Genomic DNA, 23,562 nt, shown 5'->3' with positions numbered 1-23,562 from the left:
GTCCTGGCTCCCAGCTCCCTGCTCTAACCACCAGCCCCCACTGCCCTCCCAGAGCCAGGGAGAGAACCCAGGAGTCCTGGCTCCCAGCCTTGCTCTGGGCTCTAAGAGGGGATTTCCTGGAGTCCCACTAGACTAGGGCAGCCTGGGGCGGGGGGGGGGGGGCAGAGAAGCCACACACATCTCACCCCCCCCACACACTGGGGGGCAGGGGCCCCCTTCCCCTCAATCATTGGTTTTCTCCTTCCCTCCCTCTGCACCCGCTCTCTGGGCACCTGCCCCCCACCTCGCTTGGGCTTTTTTCCGCCGCCCCCTCCTGCCCCTCCCTCCATCTCTTCCCCACTTCTTCCATCTCCCCTTCCCCCCCTCCCAGACTCCCCCCTTATCCCGTCTCTCAGCATTGCCCCCCCCCAGCTCCCCCCTCCAATCGGCGGCGGCCGGGGGCGGGTCCAGGGCCGCTCCCCCGCCAGCTGCGGGCAGCCCGGCCCGGCCCCTCACTCCCGGCTCTCCCCGCTGAGCGGCCGGCCCGAGCCCCGCAGCCCCCGCAGCCATGGCCGAGGGTGGGGAAGGGGAGGATGATGTGCAGTTCCTGCGGACCGTGAGTGGGGACGGGGGGAAGGGGTGAGGGAGGGGGAGCGGTGGGGAAGGGGCAAAGGGGGAGAAGGGATGAGGGAGGGGAGCGATGGGGAAAGGGTGAGGGAGGGGGAGCGGTGGGGGAAGGGGCAAAGGGGGGAAAGGGTGAGGGAGGGGGCAGTGCGGAAGGGGCAAAGAGGGGAAGGGGTGAGGGAAGGGGAAGAGGGGGGAAGGGGTGAGGGAGGGGGCAGTGCTGAAGGGGCAAAGAGGGGAAGGGGTGAGGGAGGGGGAGTGGTGGGGGAAGGGGAAGAGGGGGGAAGGGGTGAGGGAAGGGGAAGAGGGGGGAAGGGGTGAGGGAGGGGGCAGTGCTGAAGGGGCAAAGAGGGGAAGGGGTGAGGGAGGGAGAGCGGTGAGGAAGGGGCAGAGGGGGGAAGGAGTGAGGGAGGGGGAGCAGGGGGAAAGGGGAAGGGGTGAGGGAGGGGGGGAAGGGGGACTTGGGACAGGGCACAACCAGGAGAATGGCCAGAGGAGATGGGGGCAGGGTGAGCCCAGCATGTCCTTTGGGTCCCTCTCTGCCTAGCGGTTGGGGGGAGAGGCGCATGGGGCTGGGAGAAGAGACAAGGTAGTGGGATGGGGGGTAGCGAGTGTATGGGGGTGAGGGGAAGGAGCCTGGGGGGGCAGAGATGGGGGAGGGGACAGGGAGTTGCCTTGAGCTCTGTGTTAAGCAGCCCCTCCATGGTGACATGGGATAATTAGCTGACTTTAGCGAGGGGGGGCAGAGGCAGTATAAATACCATGGGAGTGCGGAGAAAGCAGCCCCCGGGGGGGGCAGGGTTCGGCTCAGCCTCTCCCCTCCATTCTCTCTGCCCCGTTCTCCCCCCACCCCAGGTTCTCTCGGTCAGGGCCAACCAGCCAGTGGCTGCCAACAGGTGTCATTGTCGGGGGGGGGGGGGGGGGGGAACTGGAGGGAGCTGGTTCCCACCCATCCCCCTGTTTGGCTCCTACCCACCCAGGGGCTTTCCAGAGCCGAGCTGTGTTCCTGAGAGAGCTGTGGGGTGTCTTGCACCCTGGCTGTGCAGCGCCTGGCACAATGGGGCCTGATCTCTGTCCGGGCATCTGGGTGCTACTGTGAAACACCTAATAATAGCCCGGTGCAGTCCCCTGAGCCCCTCTGGGTGGATACTATGGGCACCCGGTGTCACTTCTCCCTGGGTTGTGCTATTTGGTTTGTGCAAGGAAGGAGGGGTGTGCAAAGTGGAATACGTGTGCAAGGAAGGAGAGGTGTGCAAAGCAGGGCACGTGTGTGAGGAAGGAGGGGTGCACGAAGCAGGGTGCATGTGGGAGGAAGGAGGGTGCATGAAGGGGGTGTGTGCGAGGAAGGAGGGGTTCATGGAGTGGGGTGCATGTGCAAAGAAGGAGGGGTGCGTGAAGCAGGGTGTGTGCGCAGGGACCCTCAGCCGCTCGGGGTTAACGCTGACTCCAGCTCCCTGAGCTCTCAGGTTTCTGGAGCTTTATATAACTGGGCTGACAGCTGGCTCCATTCATCAGGATGGCTGGAATCTGGGGGGAGGGGGTCACTCGTTCACCCAGCTGGGGGGGAGGGGAGCTCTGGGGGGCAGCCCCATGCAAGCGTTAAAGGGCCCCCGGGTGTCAGAGCCCTGCGGAGCCCCAGTCTGGGTTGTGGCCCATCTGGGGGGGGGGCCTTGGCTGGTGCTGGAACTGTCTGGCTCCCGGGCCCTGGCTCAGGGGATATCTGTCCCTGGTTGCGCCCTGGGGCAGGGATGAGGACTGCCTGGGTGGGGGGAACTGTACCAATTAATAACAAATCTAAAGTGAAATAAAACCGATGGGGGGGGTGGAGCATATGAAGGGGCAGAGCTTGGGACAGGGTGTGGCATGTGGGGGTGGAGCTTGGGACTTGGGGGGTGAGATGTGGTGTGGGGGGTGCATAGGGCTTGGGGTGGCAGGGAAAGGGGGCATGTTGGGAGTGGAATAAGGCTGTTGTGGGTGGGGTGGTGGGGAAGGGGTGAAGAAAGGAGTTAGCCAGGCGGGGGGGCGAACAGAGGGGGAGGAGGGAGGTGTGAGGCTACCTGTGCTGGCAGGGGAGGGGAGTCCCCAGTGCCTGTCCTCTGGTTTTGGTAGCTGGCCTTTCTTTGTTTTGGAAATGGCTTTCCTGGGCTGCAGTGTGATTGGGGATGCAGTAGGGGAGCAGGGCTGGGATGCAGTGCGGTGGGGAGAGGATGCAGTGGGGGAGTAGGGCTGGGATGCAGTGCGGTGAGGAGAGGAGGGAGTGGGATTGGGATGTAATGTGGTTAGGGAAGCAGTGGGGGAGCAGGGCTGGAATGCAGCGTGGTGGGGAGGGGATGCAGTGGGGGAGCAGGGCTGGGATGCAGTGCGGTGGGGAGAGAAGGGAGTGGGATTGGGATGTAGTGTGGTATGGGATGCAGTGGGGGAACAGGGCTGAGATGCACTGCAGTGAGGAGGGGACACAGAAGAGGCAGTGGGATTGGGCTGCAGTGCAGTGGGGAGGTGATGCAGTGGAGGGAGCGGGGCTGGCTGAGATGCAGTGTGGTGAGGAGGGGATGCAGTGAAGGGAGCAGGGCTGGGATGCTGTGATGTGGGGAGGGGATGCAGTGAAGGAGTGGGGCTGGTTGGGATGCTATGAGATGGGGAGAGGAGGGAGTGGGATTGGGATATAGTGTGGTTAGGGATGCAGTGGGGGAGCAGGGCTGGGATGCAGTGTGGTGGGGAGGGGACACAGAGGAGGGTGTGGGATTGGGCTGCAGTGCAGTGGGGAGGGGATGCAGTGGAGGGAGCGGGGCTGGCTGAGATGCAGTGTGGTGAGGAGGGGATGCAGTGGGGGAGCAGGGCTGGGATGCAATGTGGGGAGGGGATGCAGTGGAGGAGCGGGGCTGGCTGAGATGCAGTGTGGTGAGGAGGGGATGCAGTGGAGGGAGCAGGGCTGGGATGCTGTGATGTGGGGAGGGGATGCAGTGGAGGAGTGGGGCTGGTTGGGATGCAGTGTGGTGGGGGAGAGGATACAGTGAAGGAGTGGGGCTGGTTGGGATGCAGTGTAGTGAGGAGGGGATGCAGTGAGGGAGCAGGGCTGAGATGCACTGCAGTGGGGAGGAGACACAGAGGAGGCAGTGGGATTGGGCTGCAGTGCGGTGGGGAGCGGATGCAGTGGAGGGAGCGAGGCTGGCTGAGATGCACTGTGGTGAGGAGGGGATGCAGTGGTGGAGCAGGGCTGAGATGCTGTGATGTGGGGAGGGGATGCAGTGGAGGAGTGGGACTGGTTGGGATGCAGTGTGGTGGGGGAGAGGATACAGTGGAGGAGTGGGGCTGGTTGGGATGCAGTGTGGTGAGGAGGGGATGCAGTGGGGGAGCAGGGCTGAGATGCACTGCAGTGGGGAGGAGACACAGAGGAGGCAGTGGGATTGGGCTGCAGTGCGGTGGGAAGCGGATGCAGTGGAGGGAGCGGGGCTGGCTGAGATGCAGTGTGGTGAGGAGGGGATGCAGTGGTGGTGCAGGGCTGAGATGCTGTGATGTAGGGAGGGGATGCAGTGGAGGAGTGGGCCTGGTTGGGATGCAGTGAGATGGGGAGGGGATGCAGTGGGGGGAGTGGGGCTGGGATGCTTTGAGTTGGGGAGGAGATGTGGTGGGGGAAGGGGTTCAACATGGGGTGTGGTCCCATGCCCAACCCCCAGGCAGACACACTGCCTCCTCCAGCGCCTGATGGCACCAAGCAGCCCTGATTCCCCCCCCCGCCATTCCCCATGGCCTAGTGCGCTCTGCCCCCACGATAACTCTGATGCCCCTTTGGCCTGGCACCCTGTCTGCCCCTGCCCCATGGCATGCCCCCAGGGCCAGCCCTCAGCTCCACCCCGGCCCCCTGGGTCACTCCCTGCTCCAGCCAGTTCCCCAGCCCTGTGCTAAGACCACTAGGCCAGGCTGCTGGGGAGCGAGTGGGACCCCGTTCCTCATTAGCAGGGGACGCAGGGCGATGGCTGGGGCTGGGCTCCCCCTGCCTCTACTGGTCACTGCTAGGGGCTCCTGGACCCAGCGAAATCCCCACGGGGGGACAAGGCTGCTGCTAAACTCACAGGGCCCAGGAAATAACCCGGAGGGAGCATGGGAGCCAGGACTCCTGGGTTCTCTCCCTGGCTCTGGGAGGGGGAATGGGGTCTGGTGAGTTAGAGCAGGGGGGGCTCAGGGCCAGGACTCCTGGGTTCTCGCCCAGCACTGGGAGGGGAGTGGGGTCTAGTGGTTAGAGCAGGGGGGGGCTCAGGGCCAGGACTCCTGGGTTCTCGCCCAGCACTGGGAGGGGAGTGGGGTTTAGTGGTTAGAGCAGGGGGGTGGGGCAGAGGTGGGGTGTACACCGTATTCTCACAGCTCGCATTCAGATGCCTGCTGCTGCCCCAGTCCTGGGTGGTCCCGGTGCTGGGTGCCCCCAGCAGGAAATATAAGGACTTTGTTTCATGCTCTGAGAAAAGACAGGGCTGGGGCAGAGTGGGGTGGGGGGGGCTGTGTCCTAAATTCAGCTCAGCTGTTCATGGGGGGAGGCAGCAGGGAGGGGAGGAATCTGCTGCTGCCTAGATTTTTCCTACCAGTTTGTGTATGAAACCAAATATCCCGCCTGCCGCCCGCCCGTGTGACACTGCCACACAACCTGGGGGGCATCCGCAGCTGTGGGCAGGGGAGTGGGGACCAGTGGTCAGAGCAGGAGGGCTGGGAGCCAGGACTCCTGGGTTCTCTCCCAGCTCTGGGAGGGGAGGGGGGTGTAGTGGTTAGAGCAGGGGGCTGGGAGCCAGGACTCCTGGGTTCTGTCCTCGGCTCTGGGAGGGGAGTGGGGTCTAGAAGGAGCCAGGACTGTGTGACTGTAGGTGGGGAGGACGGGGGGGGGCTCTGTGGCGGGTCCCCCCATAGGCACAGACCGCACCAGCAGCAATGCGCGTAGCTGGGTTTGCAAGAATGTGTCTGACAGGTGCAGGCTCCCAAAATAAGCTCGCAGCCTAAGCTGGGGGGATGGGAGTGATTGGGGGGGTCCCATTTCCTTCCAGAACCCCCCCAGACGCCTCTGCCCTTAAAAGCCCGGCACGCCCCTTATTTCTCAAGGGCGTGGGGAGGGCACAGCCAGTTCCCCATTTCCTTCCATCTTGTCCTCAAAACCCATTCCTGGGCAGTGCCGCCCCTGGGGCCAGCGGGGGGGCCAGGCTGGGGCTCGGTAATTGCTTCATGGCGCTGATAATAGCTGCTCCCCCTCCCCAGAGAGGAGCTGTCTATTTCGAGCCGCGTGCATCTCTTTAAAATCTGCCGCGGGTGGAGGCCGAGCAGCCTTTTCCAGGCCAGGGATCTGCCCTCTCCCGGGCATTTTCTGGGTGGTGCAGGGATGGGGCTGGGGCAGGAACGGCCCCACCTTGGTCCCCTACTTCTGTGCCACCTGCTTGGTCCTACTGGCCCAGAGCTGGGTTCTCACCCGGCTCCCGCATCATGGCTGGAGTCTGGCTGCCGATGGGCCTGGGGGGCAGGGCAGTCTGGAGCCCTGGCACTAGGCAGATCTGTCTGCTGGGGCTCAGGCCAGGGTGGGGGGCACCCACTGTTCCTAGGGGGCTGGGGAGGGCTCGGGCTGGGCCATGGGATGCTGGATGTTCCCTTCCCTGCTTTGCCTCCCGGGGCTGGGTTCTCGTCCCCCTCGCAGGCGGCTGAAGCCCTAAGGTGGCCCAGCCTTCATCACTGAGATGCCAGGGCTCCTACCAGGCCTCCATTGCCCCTGGGGCCACCCTCCACCCGCTAGTTCAGGGACCCTCTGCAACCCCACCCCATCTCCATGCCAGGATCCTCCATTCCCCCATGCCAGGGGATCCGTGTGCCCCTCCTGCCCAGGGTTCTGTGTTGAGAGGGGAGGTGGCCTGGGGGTTACGGCATCAGACTGGGGCCAAGGGATCTCAGTTCAATCCCCGGCTCGGCCGCTAACTCCCTGGCTGACCTTGGCTAAGTCACTTGGCCTTCACGGGCCTCAGTTTCTCCATCTATAAAATGGGGATGATCATCCTTCCTCTGGCTGTGAGAGCTCTATAGATGTGGGGCAAAGACTGTCTCTTGGTTGGGGTCTGGGCAGTGCCTGGCATGATGAGGCCCTGATCTCAGTGGGGGTCTGTGCAACGCCTGACACGATGGGGCCCTGATCTCGGTAGGGGTCTGCGCGATGGGCCCTGATCTCGGTGGGGGACTCGGGGTGCTACTGTCATACTCAAGGGGTGGGTGTTTTGTGTATGTGCCATTGGCCTGGTATATTGAGGACCCAGAGGCTCTGGAGGAGGCCTGGTTCCTGGGCGAGGGGCAGGGTGTGTGGATGGGGCAGGATGCCAGCTGGGTGTAGACACTGGGCAACACAGCCTGCATGGCGTGGGGAGGGCTCTGGAAATATAGGAGCCACCAGTGCCACCCCTCTCCCTAGATCAGAGGGCAGGAGATGGGCCCCCCATTGCTGTACCCTGGCTTGGTGGGGGGTGGGGGCTGATCTCCCCACAGGGGGAGGAATGGTAGCACAGCGGGGGCTGGCCCAGCACATTCCCCTGTGGAAATGGCACCTGTCTTGTAACCGGAGTTGGCCCAGGCAGGGCAATGCGGAGGGAGCACCCTATGTGGGTGGGGAGGCAGTTGGGGGGTGGGAATGCACCTCGATGGGTCCCTGGAGGGAGGTGGGGAGGAGAGCAGAGCAGTGGGGAGGGGCGGGGGGGCCTGACTGGGACATGTGGAGGGAACTGCATCTACCTGCTCGTCATGAGAGCCCCAGGTGCTGGCGGGTCACTGAGCTCTGCCCCCCGATGACAGGGGGCCCCACCCCAAAATGAAGCGCGACCCCCACCCCCATCCTTAGTGCTGTCTTCGACGGCTCTGGCTGCCTTACCGTTTTAAGAGGCTGTTGTATCCCGTCACTTCCGGTCTTAAAATGCAGGGCAGCTGCTCACCAGCCCCTGTGCCCCGCCCCAGAGGTGGCTGCATCCCAGTGCCAGATGAGGGTTCCCGGTATAAACAGCACCCGCGCTTCACCCCGGGGGTGAAGTTGGGGTGGGAGGTGGGGAATGGGAAGAACCCAGGAGTCCCCTGCGCTAACCACTCCCAGAGCTGGCGAGAGAACCCAGGAGACCTGACTCCCAGCCCATCCCCCCTCCCCCGGCTCTAACTCCCAGCGTGTGCGGATAATGAGCGCCTGTAGGCAGGAGGCGAGGTGCCCGCTGGCACTAGGCGGGTGCCCCGGGCAAAGAATTCTGCTCCGAGTCATTCTCCTGACACCTGGGCTGGCACCCCCCGGCCTGCTGCTGCGGCTCGGTTGAATGTGCCCCCCTACACCCCTCCACAGGGTCTCTCTCGTCTGAGCCTTCGCCCGCCCCTGCAGCCCCAGGGAGCTCATGAGCCCTGGCAGAGCAGGCTGAACGCAGCCGGGCCTGCCCCTGCCCGCGCTGGGGTAGATCCGGAGTGACTCCGGTTTGACGCTGCTGGAGCGGCCGGCTGTGTCTCCAAGTGCAGTGTGTAGGGGAGAGCCAGCGTGCGGGGGGGGATCCCCCTCTGATGGGCAGGGCCAGGTGCCCGCGAGTCCTGGAGCCTGGGCACAGGTGGCTGCTCTCAGAGGCTTGTTTACCCCTGGCCTGAGGGGCGGAACCTGCCCTGATCCCCCCAGGCGGAGGGGAGGGGGCATTTTGGGGGGACCTACAGGGTCTGTTCAGTGGGTTGCATGGTGCGGGAGGGCTGTGGCTCTGCAAGAATCTGCCCCCCGCCAGCACCAAAGGGGAGCGGGGTCTAGGGGATCGAGCAAGGGGCTGCAAGTCAGGACTCCTGGGGTTGATTCCTGACGATAGCACAATCACAAGTGGGGGGAGATCCATACCCCCCCAGCTGTCAGTCCCCCTCCCCCACGGCCCTGTAACCCACCCCCAACCCCTGTCAGCCCCCGAGGCCCTTCCATGTTTCAGGGTAGGGGACGGGAGCATGGAGGGGTTCGGCCCGGTGGCAGAACCTGGGATAGAACCCAGGAGTCCTGGCTCTGAGATTCCCCAACACCACCACCACTGCCCCCCCTCTCCAAGCTAGGGTAGAACCCAGGAGTCCTGGCTCTCAGATTCCCCAACACCACCACCACTGCCCCCCTCTCCAAGCTGGGGTAGAACCCAGGAGTCCTGGCTCTCTCATTCCCCACCACCACCACTGACCCCACCTCCCCGCCGCGAGCTGGGTAGAAGTTCCCAACCTCTGCCCCCCTTGCTCTAACCACTAGACCCTCCTCCCCTCCTTGAGCCTGGAATAGAACCCAGGAGTCCTGAGCGCCCCCCTCCCATGTCTCCCTGCCCCAGGAGGATGAAGTCGTCCTGCAGTGCTCCGCCACCATCCTCAAGGAGCAACTCAAACTGTGCCTGGCGGCCGAAGGCTTTGGCAACCGTCTCTGCTTCCTGGAGTCGACCTCCAATGCCCAGGTGAGCCCCCGGAGCCCCTGTTCCCCCCGTCCTCGCTGGGCCCCAGGCTGGGGAGGAGGGAGCGAATGTGCAGCCTGAACCCCTCCCCATCTCCCACCCCCCTTTGCAGCCAGAATCTCAGTTCCCTCAGCCCCTTCCTCTCCCCAGAGCGACAGCCCCCTGTGGGAGAATCTCCCTGGGTGGGTGCTATGACACACACATCCCCTCCAGTCCTCTCCGGCTTCCTCCACCGCTCCCCTTGGGGTCGTGGCTCCAGGGCCGCGTGTCTGGTTCCCCATGGGGGATGGCAGACCCCTCTCTGACCCTGTTCCTCTCTCCCCGCAGAATGTCCCCCCGGACCTGGCTATCTGCTGCTTCATCTTGGAGCAGTCGCTCTCCGTCCGCGCCCTGCAGGAGATGCTGGCGAACACCATGGAGGTGGGCAGCGAGGTGAGCGCGGAGGGACGAGCCGAGGGGGGCATTGCCTGGGGGAGAAAGGGGAGGCCCTCTCTCCGTCCTATGGCTGTGTCCGTCGGCCCTACGGGTGTCTGGGGCTCCCTGGGGTGTACAGAGGATGCTGGGGGACAGAGGGGGAGACGGGGGGCAGTGGGGGGCCAGGGGGCCAGGGAAGGGGGAATGAAGCGATCGGGGAAGGGAAATGCAGGATGAGTCTCAGGGCTGGGTAGAACGGGCTGGAGCAGAACGAGGGGGCCATCCAGCCCAGTAGCCTGTCACCGGCTGCTTCTAAGGAATGGCCCAGAATCTCTGCCCCATGGGACGTTCCCTCCTGACCCCCATGACGAGCAGCCCTCGGAGGCCCCCTGGCTCCTCTGGGTCCCCTCTCCATTCTCTCGGGCTTGGCCACGCCTTTTCGGTAGCCCTGCTGAGCACAGGAATGTCTAGTGGTGGGGAGTTCCCCAGGCCGCCGGCGAGTTGGGAGGAAAAGGCCTGGTCCAGGCGGCTTTTTTGACTGTCCCCCCCCTTTCCCCATACCCTCTGCCCGTGGGTTATCGTGTGCCCTTTGCTCAGGGTGAGGTGGAGCTAGGGAGGATCTGCAGTGCCCTGGATGGGGGTCCCCGCCAGCCCCCCCCCAAGCAGGCGGTCGGTTCATCTCTTCTCTTCTCCCTTTCTCTCTCCTTTGCTTCTCCACCCATCTGCCGACGCTCTAGGGTGTCGACTTGGACAAGTGGGTATGTGCCGATTTCACTGCAGTGACCCCCCCCCACCTAAACACCCCCCTCCATCTCCCACGTGCATCCGCTGGGGTTCCCACCTGCTCCCCCTGGCAGCCGCTCTGGAGAACAGAGTGCCCCCTTGGGAGCTAGGGTGCCCAAACAGGACCCCCGCTGTCTCGGCTGGAGCCCCCCAAGGGCCGTTCCCCTGAGGCCAGGGCAGACACTGTCTCCTGAAGCTCTCACAAGCCCTCTTGATTTGTGTCCCAGAGGACGATGTTGATCATGCCCCTATGCTCAGCCGCCGAAGGGTCCCCGAGTGCTTTGCCAATCGGATGCTGCCCCACGGCCTCTGCGCCAGGGGAGTGTTTGCCTGAGTCCACACACTGAGTACGTGACAAAACTAGAAAGGGGACTCGAGTTCTGACTCTCAGTCCTCCTGCTCTAACCACTAACTCCCAGTGCCAGGCATGCGGTGCCTGTATTACTAGCCCCTGTGCCCCACCCCAGAGCTGGGTGCATCTCAGCAGTGGGCAAGGGGTCCCTGTAGAAACAGCTCCCACACCCAGCCTCAGAGGCGGCTGCATCTCAGGGCCAGGCGAAGGGTCCCTGTATGAACAGCCCCCAGGCCCTGCCCTATAAATGGTCGCATCTCAGCACCAGGGAAGGGTTCCCTGTATAAACAACCCCCATTCCCCACCCCAGAGGCTGCTGCATCTCAGCAGTGGGCGAGGGGTCCTTGTGTAAATGGCCCCCATGCCCCACCCCAGAGGCAGCTGCATCCCAGCGCCAGGCGAGGGGTCCCTCACGTACCATGCAGTGCAGTGGCCGGGTTTGGGCCGTGCTTTGAGATCCCTGGGTGGAGTTGGGTGGTGGGAACAAAGGAGCCTCCATCATTCCCCTTTTATCCTGATTCAGACAAGGTGGAAACCCCAGCGCCCCCCCTGAGTAACCCTTTCCTTCCTGGCAGCCCCCTCCCCCCCCGACACCCCCTCCATCCTTCGCTCCATCTCCCCGTGACCCCTCCTCCCTCACTAGCCCCTCCCATTCCCAGTTGCGGTGCTGTTTTGATGCCATCCTCCACCATCCCTCCCTTCACCGCATGGTCCCTAAATGCCAACAGGCCGGGCCCCCCAGCGTGGGGCACTATGCAGAGCTGAGGGGTGGGCTGAGGCAACACATCTTATGTGCCCCATGGCCTTGCACGGCATGCTGGGAGTGGAGGTTTCTGACGCAGGGTCTCTCTGAGCCTCTTTACCCCACTAGCCGTGGGTTGAGACGGCGCACGGCAGAGGGACCAGGAGTGCTCATATAACAGAGCGGTACCATGCCCATATACAACAATATGGCCCTTGCCACCAGCAGCTTATTATAGTGAAATAAGGAGCGTGCCAGGCCCACATAATACTAATCATATTACTTCAATACAGCCCAGGTAATATTGAATGTATGAGATGGCTCGTGTAACACTGACCTTATACAGCAATACGGGCCGGGAAATATTGACTATATGAGATGGCCTGCATAACACTGACCATATACAGCAATATGGCCCAGCCAATATTGACTGTATGAGATGGCCCATGTAACACCGACCATATACAGCAATACGGCCTGGGCAATATTGACTATATGAGATGGCTCGCGTAATACTGACCATATACAGCAATACAGCCCAGGCAATATTAACTGTATGAGATGGCCTGCATAAGACTGACCATATACAGCAATATAGCCCAGGCAGTATTGATTATATGAGATGGCTCGCGTAACACTGACCATATACAGTAATACAGCCTGGGCAATATTGACTATATGAGATGACCCATGTAACATTAATCATATACAGCAATATGGCCCAGGTAATATTGACTATATGAGATGTCCTGCATAACGCTGACCATATACAGCAATACGGCCTAGGCAATATTGACTATATGAGATGGCCTGCATAACACTGACCATATACAGCAATATGGCCCAGCTAATATTGACTATACGAGATGGCCTGTGTAACACTGATCATATACAGCAATAAGGCCCGGGCAGTAATGTGGGCATAACATGCACAGTCCTCATATATGGTAATATTCCTGTTTAATAATCGTATAATAGGTCATGTTATATGATTATACATGGTAATAGGGCACAGGTAGTGACCATGTGCCATGGCCCATGTTATCATGATCATACGTAGTGGGATGGCCCTATAACTGGCCCTTGCAATAATCACCATATATACACTAGTAATAAGGCCTGTACAATAATGACCATGTATAGTCGAGTAATATGGCCCATGCAGTAGGGACCACATATGCTCTCACAATATGGCCTGCCCAGTAGTGACCGTATATATTCTAGTAATATGATCTGTAAAACAATGACCGTATATACTCTAGTAATCTGGCTTATGGACTGTAGAACCAGAGCTCTATTATTCATGGTGCCAATTGATACTGTTCGGTTGGCGGGTGCCAGGTAATAACAGCAATCGCGTGTGGCCCGGGTGGATCAGTGGGCATTGGGGGGTGTCACCTGGTATCCAGCATTTCCCATGCCAGACTAGATCCGTACCTGGACTCCAGCCTGCAGGGCACGGCTTTTCCGTCGGACAGTGTGGGGGTTAGGGGGAAGGGGCGGCACTGGCTCTCATGGGGGTTGGGGGAGCTGATTTAGGATGGATGCCCCCCCAGTTCCCGGAGCAGGGTGGGGGGTTCCCAGGTGCCGGGCTGTGCCGCCATGGGGTGAGGCCCAGCCCTGTTGCAGTCCAGTAAGGCCAGGTTCCTGCCCTGGTGCCCTGGCTGGTGGGAGGGTCCAGGGCAGGGTGGTCCCCACGTTCCAGCCTTCGCGGTGCCCAAGGGGGTGCAGCGGGGTGTGTGTTTCGAATCGGGAGGGGGGCCAGGGCTACCAGCCGCACTCCTCGGTGCCTGGGGAGAGAGACAAGGGCTCGATGCCACGTCAGGTCAGCTGGGCAGCACCCTGCCCTGGCCCGTTAGACCGGGGATGGATTCTTGGGGCTGGATTCTCGGGGCTGGGGAGGGGAAGAAGGGGGGCGGCGTTGCTCATGGGCTGTGGCACCCGGGAGCCCTGAGTCACTGGTCTGAATCCAGCTCAGGTCAGCGGTAAGTGAGTCCCCAGTGAGATGAGTTGAGCTGTAATTAGCCCCTCCGGCAGCTCCCCTAGTTGTTGGTCTCACCCGGCCTTTGGCGGGCACTGAGTTCCCTCACCGACGGCCACCTCCTTTTGTCTGCTTCACTCCAGTCTTCACAGGGCGGCGGGCACAGGACCCTGCTCTACGGCCATGCCATCCTGCTCCGCCATTACCACAGCGCCATGGTGAGTGATGGGGTTGGGGGGGCAGAGCGGGAGCAGTGCAAAGCAGGATGGGATGCCGGGGTGATGGGCCAAGCGGCTGGGGTGCAGTGCAGGGTGTGTACGCATGCTGGGTGGGACACCGGGGTGATGGGCCCAGCGGCTGGGGTGCAGTGCAGGGTGTGTACGCATGCTGCGCGGGATGCCGGGGTGATGGGCCCAGCAGCTGGGTTGTCGGGTAAGTACGCATGCTGGATGGGGTGCCGGGGTGATGGGTCCAGCAGCTGGGTTGTCGGGTGGGTACACGTGCTGGATGGGGTGCCGGGGTGATGGGTCCAGCAGCTGGGGTCACTCCTTTTCCCAGGGCAGCACGGCAGACACTGCTCCTTCCTGCATCTCCCCCGGGCGCCTAAGGCACTGGGCATTCACCTGGCGCAGGGGATGGTGCCGTTTTCCGGTGCTGCTCCTTCAGCAGCTCCGGCCTTTCACTGCCTCATTTTCCTCCACTGGCTTCTTTCTGTGCCCAAACGCTCTGTTGGCACCACCCCAAATGCCCTTCTGCCCGTGCCCCTGCCAGGGCCCTGCAATCTTTCGCCCTCCAGGGTCCTGCTGACAGCTGGGGCTGTTTTGCATCACAGGCTTTCAGGCCGGACGGCTCTGTTTTAAACACCCATGTAATGCGTTCCATGCCCGCACCGGGGGGCACATTCCGGGGAATGCCAAGGGGCGATGGGGCGCAGCATGTATCTGCCAGGAGCAAATGCCAGATGTGAGCTGTCCTGGGTCAGTTCTCCGGCCCCATTTCGCAGCCCTGCGTCTCTCCGCAGCGCGTCCAGCTGAGCCTGGAGCCCCATCGAGAGCCCTGGACCCCTGCTCTCGGCTCCGTACAGCCCCTGGGAGGAGCCCCCTTCGTGTGATGCTCTTCTCGGCCCTTCTCCATCCAGCCTCTCTTTCCCGTGGGTCCCCTCAGGGAGTCTTCTCGCTCTAGGCCCCCTGGACCCTGGGAGCAACCCTCCCCCCGCCCGCCCTCAATCTCCAGACTGCACTGCCTCTCCGCCAGCATGAAACAGGAGGTTTATTTAACATCTGGACGCAGCCTGGGCAGTTCAGGGCTCTCGGGCTTGGCCACTCTCAGCCCCAACCAGCTGGATCTGACCCAGCTCAGGTGGGCTCTGGCTGCTCCTTGTCCCCAGTCCAGCCAACCCCCCCATGTCCCCTTCCCCAACTGCTCCTCGTCCCCAGTCCAGCCAACCCCCCCATGTCCCCTTCCCCAACTGCTCCTCCTCTGTCCTTTGTCTTAGATCCCATGTAAACAGGCCAGGGGGGCTTTGTTCCCCTGCTGGCTGGACCTAGCTGGGCTGGGAAGGTCACGGGGTCCTCTCCGCTCAGCCTGTTTTCAGCCCACTCGCCAGAACCGGCTGGCTGGGCCGGGGGGCGGGGGGACCTTCTGGGCACTAGTTGCTGGGTACCCAATTTCCAGACTGTTGTCAGGATCCTGCTGCCAGGTGAGGTCACATCTGGTCCTGCACAACAACCCCCCTCCCAGCCCCTCGTTACACACGCAGCACCCAGGGAAACTGAGGCGCATGCAATGTTCATGCAAACCTGTAAGAAAATCCCCCGCTCCGTCAGACCCTCCGAAAGACGGGGATGGAACCCAGGAGTCCTGGCTCCCACTCCAACGTCCTCACCGCCAGGCGGTGTCAGCTCCGCTCCCTACTAACCCTGCTGCCTCCTGCCCTGACAGTACCTGAGCTGCCTGACCACGTCCCGCTCCCTGATGGACAAACTGGCCTTCGACGTGGGGCTCCAGGAGGACGCCTCAGGTAGGGGTGGCACGACCGACAATGCAGAGGTTGTTGTTTAGGTGTATTACAGTAGCACCTGGGAGCCTCAGCCATGGACCAGAACCCATTGCACTGCTGGACATTTTCATTGCTCTTAATTAAATGTATTATGGTAGTATCTGGAAGCCACACCCCTGGACTGGGATTCGATTGTGCATGGTGCTGCACAGACACTGCTGTTGGGGAAACTGAGGCACATACAGGGGCAGTGACTTGTCCAAGCTCAGCCAGCAAGCCAGGGGGTTTAGAACCCTGGAGTTCTGGCTCCTGGTCCCCTTGCTGTAACCCCTAGACCCTACCCCCCACAGCAGGGGATAGAACCTGGGAGTCTTGGCTCCTGGTCCCCTCACTCTAACCAGTAGACCCCACTCCCAGCCCAGAGCTGTGGGTAGAACTCAGGAGTCCTGGCTCCCAGCACTAGGCCCCACCCCTTCTCAGACTCAGATCACCATGTGACCTGGGTCAAGTCCCTGCCCTACTCTGTGCCTTAGTTTCCCCACATGCCCAGCATGCAGCGCTGTGTTTCCATTCATACTGTCATGGTTCGTCCGCATTTGCCCGGCCGAGGGGCCTATGCCAGCTGCATGCCTGCCACCTTCCTGCTGGGTTGGCAACGCGCCCCTTAAGCCCTGACTCCCTGACCCGAGGGGTTCAGATGCAGAGCCCCATGGGGTCAGCTGGCAAACCCTCAAAGGGGACTTGGCCGGCGCCTGCCTGTGATCAGATTAAAGAGAGGAGGAGGAGGAGGAGTGGGGCACCTACGTCCCCACAGTTCCCGGAGTGGGGTGGGGGGATTCCCGGCTGCTGGGCTGTGCCGCCATGGGGAGAATCCCAGCCCTGTTGCAGTCCAGTAGTGCCAGGTTCCTGCCCTGGTGCCCTGGGCTGGCGGGAGGGTCCAGGGCTGGGTGGTCCCCAGGTTCCAACCTTTGTGGTGCCCAAGGGAGTGCAGCGGGGGGGGGGGCGCCTGCGAATCGGGAGGGGGGCCAGGGCTGTCCCTGGGCCTATCCCCTCCCTGCCCCTCTGGCTGCTGATTGCACCCGTGCCCTGTCTGTGTCCTGACCCCAGGGGAAGCCTGCTGGTGGATCATCCACCCTGCCTCCAAGCAACGGTCAGAGGGCGAAAAGGTTCGAGTCGGGGACGATCTCATCTTGGTCAGCGTCTCCTCCGAGCGCTACCTGGTGAGTAGGGCTGTGCACACGGGTGTGCATATGTGTGTGTGTGCCTGGGTGTGCATGTGTGTTGTGTGCATGCACGTGTGGGGCATAGATGTGTTTGCACATGTGCAAGGGAGCGTGAGTGTGTATATCAGAGTGGGTGTGTGGCTGCATCCGTGCATGGGTGTGCAAGCCCCCCGTGCGTGTGTGTGGCTACATCCGTGTGTGTGTGCATGGGTGTGCAAGCCCCCTGTGCGTTTGTGTGGCTGCATCCATGCATGGGTGTGCAAGCCCCCCATGCATGGGTCTGCTGACCCAATGAGGAGACCCCAGGTACAGGTATGTGGGAGAGGCAGGTGGTTCTGGGCCCGGACTCCTGGGTTTGCGCTGGTGCAGACAGCTGTCTCCCGTGGCCCTCCGCCAACCCCCCCCCCCCCCACCTTTCTGTCTCTCTACCCCCGCCCAGCACCTCTCCACGGCCAGCGGGGACCTGCAGGCTGACGCCTCCTTCATGCAGACGCTCTGGAACATGAACCCCATCTGCTCAGGCTGCGAGGAAGGTCAGTTTCCCCCCACCCTGCTCCCAGGGATTGTGGGTTCCCGCTGCCGGCCCTGGGATCCCCTGCCCCATGCCAGCCCTGTGGGCGGCCCCTGAGACCGCGGCCATGACACTAGCAGCTGAGGGGCTGCAGGTCCCTAGGTGGAGGCGACTTCCTGCCCCTCTGATAGGAGAGAGAAGAGAGAGGGCCAGGACTCCTGGGTTCTACCCCAGCTCTGCGAGGGGAGTGGGGTCCATTGGTTAAACCGGGGGGTGTTCTGGGTGCCAGGACTCCTGGGTTCTATCTCTGGTTCTGGGAGAGGAGTGGGGTCTGGTGGTTACAGCGGTGGGTGGGGGGGAATGACTGGGAGCCAGAACTCCTGGGTTCTCTGCATCATTGGCCCTCCCCACCCCTGCACTGACATTCGCTGGTTTCTCCTCTCCTGCCAGGGTACGTGACGGGGGGTCATGTCATGCGTCTCTTCCACGGGCACATGGACGAATGCCTCACCATCTCCTCCAGCGAGCAGGGCGAGGAAGAGCGCAGGTATGGCCCGGAGGATGATTCGACACCCACCCCAGCGGGTGCGAACCCGTGGCCTTTGGCACTGGGAGCTCCAGCTAAGAGCGTGGCCTGGGGGTCCCTGCCTGGGCCGGGGGATGGAGGGCGACGTGGTCGTGTAACCCAGGGGAGGGGCAGCGCTGGAAGAGGAGGGGCCAGGCTCCTGGGTTCTGTTCCTGGCTCTGCCCTGCCCTGCTAGGCAACTTCAGGCGAGTCACAGCCCTCTCTGTGCCTCAGTTTCCCCTCCCACCCTTTGCCAGCTTTTCAGGGCAGGGACTGTCTCTTGTTATGTGTCTGTGCAGCGCCTGGCCCAATGGGGGAAACCTCAGTTTCTGTTGGCGCCTTCAGGGCCTGTCTCCGCTGGGACCCGACTGGGTCTTTAGGGAGATCGGCCTGTTCCGTGGTGAGCTGAGGTGGCCAGATCTAGCCTGCGTTCCCATGGATTGGGGGGGCCTAGCTCGATTCCCCCCCACACCGCCAACACTCCCCCTCTCTCGTCGGCAGGGTGGTGACCTACGAGGGCGGCGGTGTTTGCACCCACGCCCGCTCCCTCTGGAGGCTGGAGCCCTTGCGCATCAGGTAGGGAAATTGCGGGTTCTGCTCCTTCCGCCCCCCGGAGAAAGAGGGCGCAAGCCTGGGATGATGGTGTCACGCTCAGACGATAGTGCTGGATGATGTGGGGTGGGGGCAGGGACTGTATGGACAGGGAAGTGAGCGACTAGGGGGGACTGCATGGACTGGAGGATCGGGGACTATATGGACCAAGGAGACTGTATGGATAGGGAGATGAGTGACTGTATAGGCCGGGGGGTTGGGGACTGGGGGGACTGTATTGACCTGTGGTTGGGAGTGTATGGACCCGTGGGACTGTACGGACCAGGGGGTTGGGAACTGTATGGACCAAGGGGAGTGTATGGACAGGGAAGTGAGTGACTGTATAGGCTGGGGAGGGGAACTATATAAACCAGGGGTTTGGGGACTGTATTGACCTGGGGTTGGGAGTGTATGGACCCGGGGGACTGTACGGACCAGGGGGTTGGGAACTGTATGGACCAAGGGGACTGTATGGACAGGGAAGTGAGTGACTGTATAGGCTGGGGGGGAGATTGTATGGACCAGGGCGTTAGGGACTGTATTGACCAGGGGGTCAGGGACTGTATTGACTGGGAGTTGGGGACTGTATGGACCCGGGGGACTGTACGAAGTAGGGGCTTGGGGACTGTATGGGCCAAGGGGACTGTATGGACAGAGAAGTGAGTGACTATATAGGCCGGGGGTGGGGGGGAAGATAGTATTGACCAGGGGGTTGGGGACTGTACAGAGCAGGGAGTGGGAGACTGTATTGACCAGGGGGTTGGGGACTGTATGGACCAAGGGGACTGTATGGGCCAGAGGGTTGGGGACTGTATGAACCAGGGGGACTGTACGGAGCAGGGGGTTGGGAACTGTGTGGATGAGGGAGGAATTATGGACCGGGGGAGGTTGGGGACTGTATGGACCAGGGGGGCTGGGGACTGTATGGATTGGGAGGGGACTGTGCAGACTGGGGAGGTCGGGGACTGGACGGATGTGGACGGGGGGCGGGTTCGAATCCAGCCACAATCGTTGCATCCGGTGGGTGGCGGGGTCTGGGATGACCCAGCCTCCAGTGGAGCTGGGGGGCCCAGAGCCGGGGGGTGGCGCCAGCGCTGGGTTTCTCTGCCCCCCCCGGCAGCTGGAGTGGGAGCTACATGCGATGGGGGCAGCAGTTCCGGGTGCGGCACGTCACCACCGGGCGCTACCTGGGCCTGACCGAGGAGAAGGGGCTGGTCGTGGTGGACGCTGAGAAAGCCAACACCAAGGCCACGGCCTTCTGCTTCCGCGCCTCCAAGGTGAGAGTGGGGCTGGGGGGCGCCACGCTGTGCGGGGCGGGGCGGGGCGGGGCAGGGCCGCGGGGGGCAGGGCCAGGGTCAAACCCTAACATTTGTCTTGAAGGTGGGATTTTCCTTCACTTCCCCACCCGTAGTGTTGAGCGTGGGAGAACAAACAGCCCCCACGCCCCACCCCAGAGGCAGCCGCATCTCAGCGCAGGGTGGACTGTGCGGCTGTGGGGCTGACGGCTGGACGCCCCCTCGCCTGCCCCCAGGTGCCAGGACAGGCAGCACTGACTCCCCTGGCGTGAGAGCAGGGGCAGTGTGGGGGTGACCCCCAGAGACAGCTGAGCCGAGAGTCGGGGGCTGCGGCTTGTCCTTCTATGGCCAGGGGAGGGGGCTGGGCCTGAGCTGAGGCCCTTCCCTCCTCCCCACCCCATTCCCCCAATGGCAGCCGCCCCCCATTCCCTGCATTCCCAGCCCCAGCCCCTCCCCCCGTTCACCCCCACATTCACCACCTCCTCTGTGCCTGCCCCCACCAGCCCCCATGTTTTTATTATCCCCACCCACCCACACTCATGGCCCCCCCATCCCCAGCATCCGCATCCCCCACACTCACGCCCCCCCCCACACTCCTGGTGCCCCCGTCTCCTCAAGGCGCCCCCTCTCCCCCATTCTCGCCCCCCCGCAGGAGAAGCTGGACGTGGCGCCCAAGCGGGACGTGGAGGGCATGGGGGCCGCCGAGATCAAGTACGGGGAGACCATGTGCTTCGTGCAGCATGCGGCCAGCGGCCTGTGGCTGACCTACGCCGCGCCCGACGCCAAGGCCCTGCGGCTGGGGCTGCTCAAGAGGAAGGTGGGTGTGGGGCGGGACGCACCACGGGGTCCCAGGGCTGCTCAGAGGGAGGGGGGCGGCCGGGTTGGGGCGGTTCCCTGGAACTGCCCGGGGGGGGCGGGTGGCCAGTGGGGGGGTGTCCTTGGGGCTGCCCAGTGCGGGGGGCCAGTTGGGGGGGTGTCCCTGGGGCTGCCCAGCGCGGGGGTGGGGGGCCAGTTGAGGGGGTTCCCTGGGGCTGCCCGGGGGGGGTGGCCGGTTGGGGGGTGTCCCTGGGGCTGCCCAGAGTGGGGGTGGGTGGCTGGTTTGGGGGGGGGTTCCTGTTCCCCGCTCACCCCATGGCTCTGCCCACCCCCCAGGCCATCCTGCATCAGGAGGGGCACATGGACGACGCCCTGTCCCTGACCCGCTGCCAGCACGAGGAGTCGCAGGCCGCCCGCATCATCTACAGCACCAGTGGCCTCTACAGCCACTTCGTCCGGTGGGCCGGGGGGAGGGGGCCGAACCTGGGGGCCCCGGGGGGGGCTGGGGGTTGCACCCTGGGGGCACTCGGGGGAAGGGGCCATACCTGGGGGGTACCAGGGGGGCCCAGGGGTTGAACCCAGGGGAACTCGGGGGAGGGGGCCAAATCTGGGGACACCAGGGGGCCCTGGGAGCTGGGGTAGAGCCCTGGGGGGCTGGACCCTGGGGGAAGGTCATGGGGAGGGGGCTGTGTCCCATGGGGGACCCGGGAAATGGGCGGATGAACCCTGGGGGGCATTGCAGATCGGGGGTGCAGAACCTAGGGAGAGGTTGGAGATGAGGGGCTTGACCTGGGCGGGGGCTGATCTCTCCAGTTACCATGTCCCCCCCATTTGGCTGGGTGGATGCTCTGGTCCCCCCCACACACACACACTTTGCCCCCCCAGCATGCTGAGCAGCCTGGCTGATGCCCCTTGCTGGCTCTGGGGGTCAGTCTCCAGGGGACGGGTATCAGGTCTGGGTGTCTGCAGGGGGGTGCAGAGCAGGTCGCGCTCTGGGGACCCCTGAGCTGGGAAGCGGGTGGGCATGGTCTCTCCCCTGCCCCTGAGCAGGCCCCGTTCCTAGGCACCCCCTCGCCACTGCCCCTTGCACCCTCCCCCTGCTCCCGCAACTCCCTCTTACCCCCCCTCGTTAACTCCTCTCCTTCCCCAGCAAAGCCCCTGGGCCCCCTCAGCTCCCCTTCTCTCTGCCTCCCATCCTGGCCTCCTGCTACAGCTCTGCTGCCCTCCCCCGCTGGGCCCCCTCTCGATTGGTCTCCTGTCTCCCTCAGCTCCCCCAAATCCGTCCCCTGCCCTGCTGGGGGGCTCTGGTCCTTTGCCTGCTGGTGGGAGCAGTGGGATCTGCCCCCAGCAGGGTTGGGCAGCGGGGCCAGGCTGACCCCCTCCCTCCGCGGTGCTGACAGGGGCCTGGACAGCCTGAGCGGGAAGGGCAAGGCCGGAGCCGGGACCGCGCTGCCCATCGACGGGATGATCCTGAGCCTGCGGGACCTGATCATCTACTTCCAGCACCCGGAGGAAGAGCTGCAGCACGAGGAGAAGCAGGGCCGGCTGCGATCTCTCAAAAGCCGCCAGAACCTCTTCCAGGAGGAGGTCGGTGGGAAGGGGGGGCACGGGGCCAGTGCAAAGGGGGGGGTGAGGTCAGCATGGGGTGGGATAGGCGCTCTCTCCTGGCAGTCTAGGGCTATGGGGGGCTGAGCTATGGGGAGCTGGTGTGGGGCTCAGTAGGGGCCGCTGTCCCCTCGCAGTCAGTGCCAGCTCCAATGTAGTGCCAGGGGGCACTGTGCAGCAGGAAGCAACGTTCAGCCATGGGCGAGGGATCCCTGTATAAACAGCTGCCCTGCCCCACCCCAGAGGTGGCTGCATCTCAGTGGCAGGGTAAGTGGTCCCATGCTTTGGGCTGGGCAGGAAGGGACAGGAGCTGGCTGCGGGGGGCCTGGAGGTGGGGGTTTCTGCTGGTGGGGGAGGTCAGGCTGGTGCCCTGGGGTGTGACCGCTGCGCTCGGCTCCCCGCAGGGCATGATCACGCTGGTGCTGGACTGCATCGACCGTCTCAACCTGTACAGCACGGCCGCCCACTTCGCCGAGTTCGCCGGCGAGGAGGCGGCCGAGTCCTGGAAGGAGATCGTCAACCTGCTGTACGAGCTGCTGGGTGCGTGGGGGCCTGGAACCGGAGCGGGGCCAGGGCAGATTCTCGCTTCCTCCCCACGGGGCTGCGGAGCTGGGGGCAGCCGGCCATGAGGCTTGTCCTGCAGAGAGCGGCTGGCCCAGGCCGGGCAGGGCAGAAACCAGCCCCGGCTGCTGAGCCGTGGGCCTGCCTGCTGGATGGAGGAGTGGGAGGGAGGGTCCTGCTCGGGGGTGGGGGAGGCGGCACCCCCGGCTGACGGCCCCTCTCTCGCCCCGCAGCCTCGCTGATCCGGGGCAACCGCTCCAACTGCGCCCTCTTCTCCAACAACCTGGACTGGCTGGTCAGCAAGCTCGACCGGCTGGAGGCCTCCTCCGGTGAGACTGGGCAGGAGGGGTGAGAGGCGCTGGGTGGGGGGACGGGTCTCATGGGCCGCATCCAGGGCGGTGAGGCGAGCGGCTGGGCCCTCCCCGGGGCCTAGAGAACGTCCCTGGCCTGGCCAAGGCATGGGCAGAAGCCCGCAGACACATGCATGCGCTCCCGCAGATCTGTGCTGTGCGCATGTGGACACGGCCAGCGGTACGTGTACACGAGCAGATACATGAATCCACACGTGTGCTCATGGCAGTGGCGGATTCGGGTGCATGTTCGCCTGCGCGGCCACACCACGCGATGCACACGACCCACCCCAGGTGTGTGTGTGACACTTTGTCGCGGACTCGCTGATCGTGTCCACTCTTGGCCCCATGTGGTCCCGGGGGGAACCCCCTTCAGTGCAACAGCCCTTCTTGGGGGGCCACTCTCTCTCGGGGTCAGGCCCCTCCGCCTCCTGGAACTGCACCTCTCTGAGCCTTAGCACATCTGTCTCTGCCGTGGGCCCCCTCAGGGAGTCCCCTCGCTCTGGACCCCCAGGGCCTCTGTCCCCCAAAGGGGATAATGCCCCAACCCCCCGCCCTGTTCTCTAGCCCGGCGCGACTCTCAGCCAGCGTAACACAGGAGGGTTTACTGAGCGTTTGAACCCAGCACAGGAAACTCTCAGGGGCTCAGGCCTGGCCTCCCTCAGCCCAGCACATCCCAGTCTCCCCTGCATCCAGGGGGGCTCTGCCTGCTCCCCCTTTCCAGCCCCGAGCCCCC

At 63.5% G+C, this 23,562-nt stretch overlaps 1 protein-coding gene across 4 annotated transcripts in view; it reads left to right on the top strand.

Annotated features, from left to right (window-relative positions):
• The first annotated feature begins 508 nt into the window (after positions 1 to 508).
• The window catches only part of RYR1 (ryanodine receptor 1), a 108,580-nt gene continuing 85,526 nt past the window's right edge, over positions 509 to 23,562 (top strand). For 3 of the 4 annotated variants that reach the window (XM_050928319.1, XM_050928318.1, XM_050928317.1), the window contains exons 1-15: positions 509 to 595; positions 8,922 to 9,041; positions 9,366 to 9,470; positions 13,454 to 13,528; positions 15,252 to 15,330; positions 16,417 to 16,529; positions 16,972 to 17,065; positions 17,494 to 17,590; positions 18,110 to 18,184; positions 19,320 to 19,476; positions 20,147 to 20,311; positions 20,647 to 20,768; positions 21,711 to 21,897; positions 22,320 to 22,455; positions 22,710 to 22,805. In XM_050928319.1, coding sequence (XP_050784276.1) covers positions 548 to 595; positions 8,922 to 9,041; positions 9,366 to 9,470; positions 13,454 to 13,528; positions 15,252 to 15,330; positions 16,417 to 16,529; positions 16,972 to 17,065; positions 17,494 to 17,590; positions 18,110 to 18,184; positions 19,320 to 19,476; positions 20,147 to 20,311; positions 20,647 to 20,768; positions 21,711 to 21,897; positions 22,320 to 22,455; positions 22,710 to 22,805 — 1,669 coding nt within the window. In that variant the 5' untranslated portion in view covers positions 509 to 547. Of the gene's footprint in view, positions 596 to 8,921; positions 9,042 to 9,365; positions 9,471 to 10,189; positions 10,211 to 13,453; positions 13,529 to 15,251; positions 15,331 to 16,416; positions 16,530 to 16,971; positions 17,066 to 17,493; positions 17,591 to 18,109; positions 18,185 to 19,319; positions 19,477 to 20,146; positions 20,312 to 20,646; positions 20,769 to 21,710; positions 21,898 to 22,319; positions 22,456 to 22,709; positions 22,806 to 23,562 lie in introns of all 4 variants that reach the window. The other variant, XM_050928316.1, reaches the window with a different exon arrangement.

Source organism: Gopherus flavomarginatus, chromosome 18 (assembly GCF_025201925.1).
Source record: "Gopherus flavomarginatus isolate rGopFla2 chromosome 18, rGopFla2.mat.asm, whole genome shotgun sequence".
NCBI classification, from domain to species: Eukaryota; Metazoa; Chordata; order Testudines; family Testudinidae; genus Gopherus; species Gopherus flavomarginatus.
The sequence above is the reverse complement of the archived record's forward strand: the minus strand, read 5'-3'. Positions and strand labels throughout refer to the sequence as shown.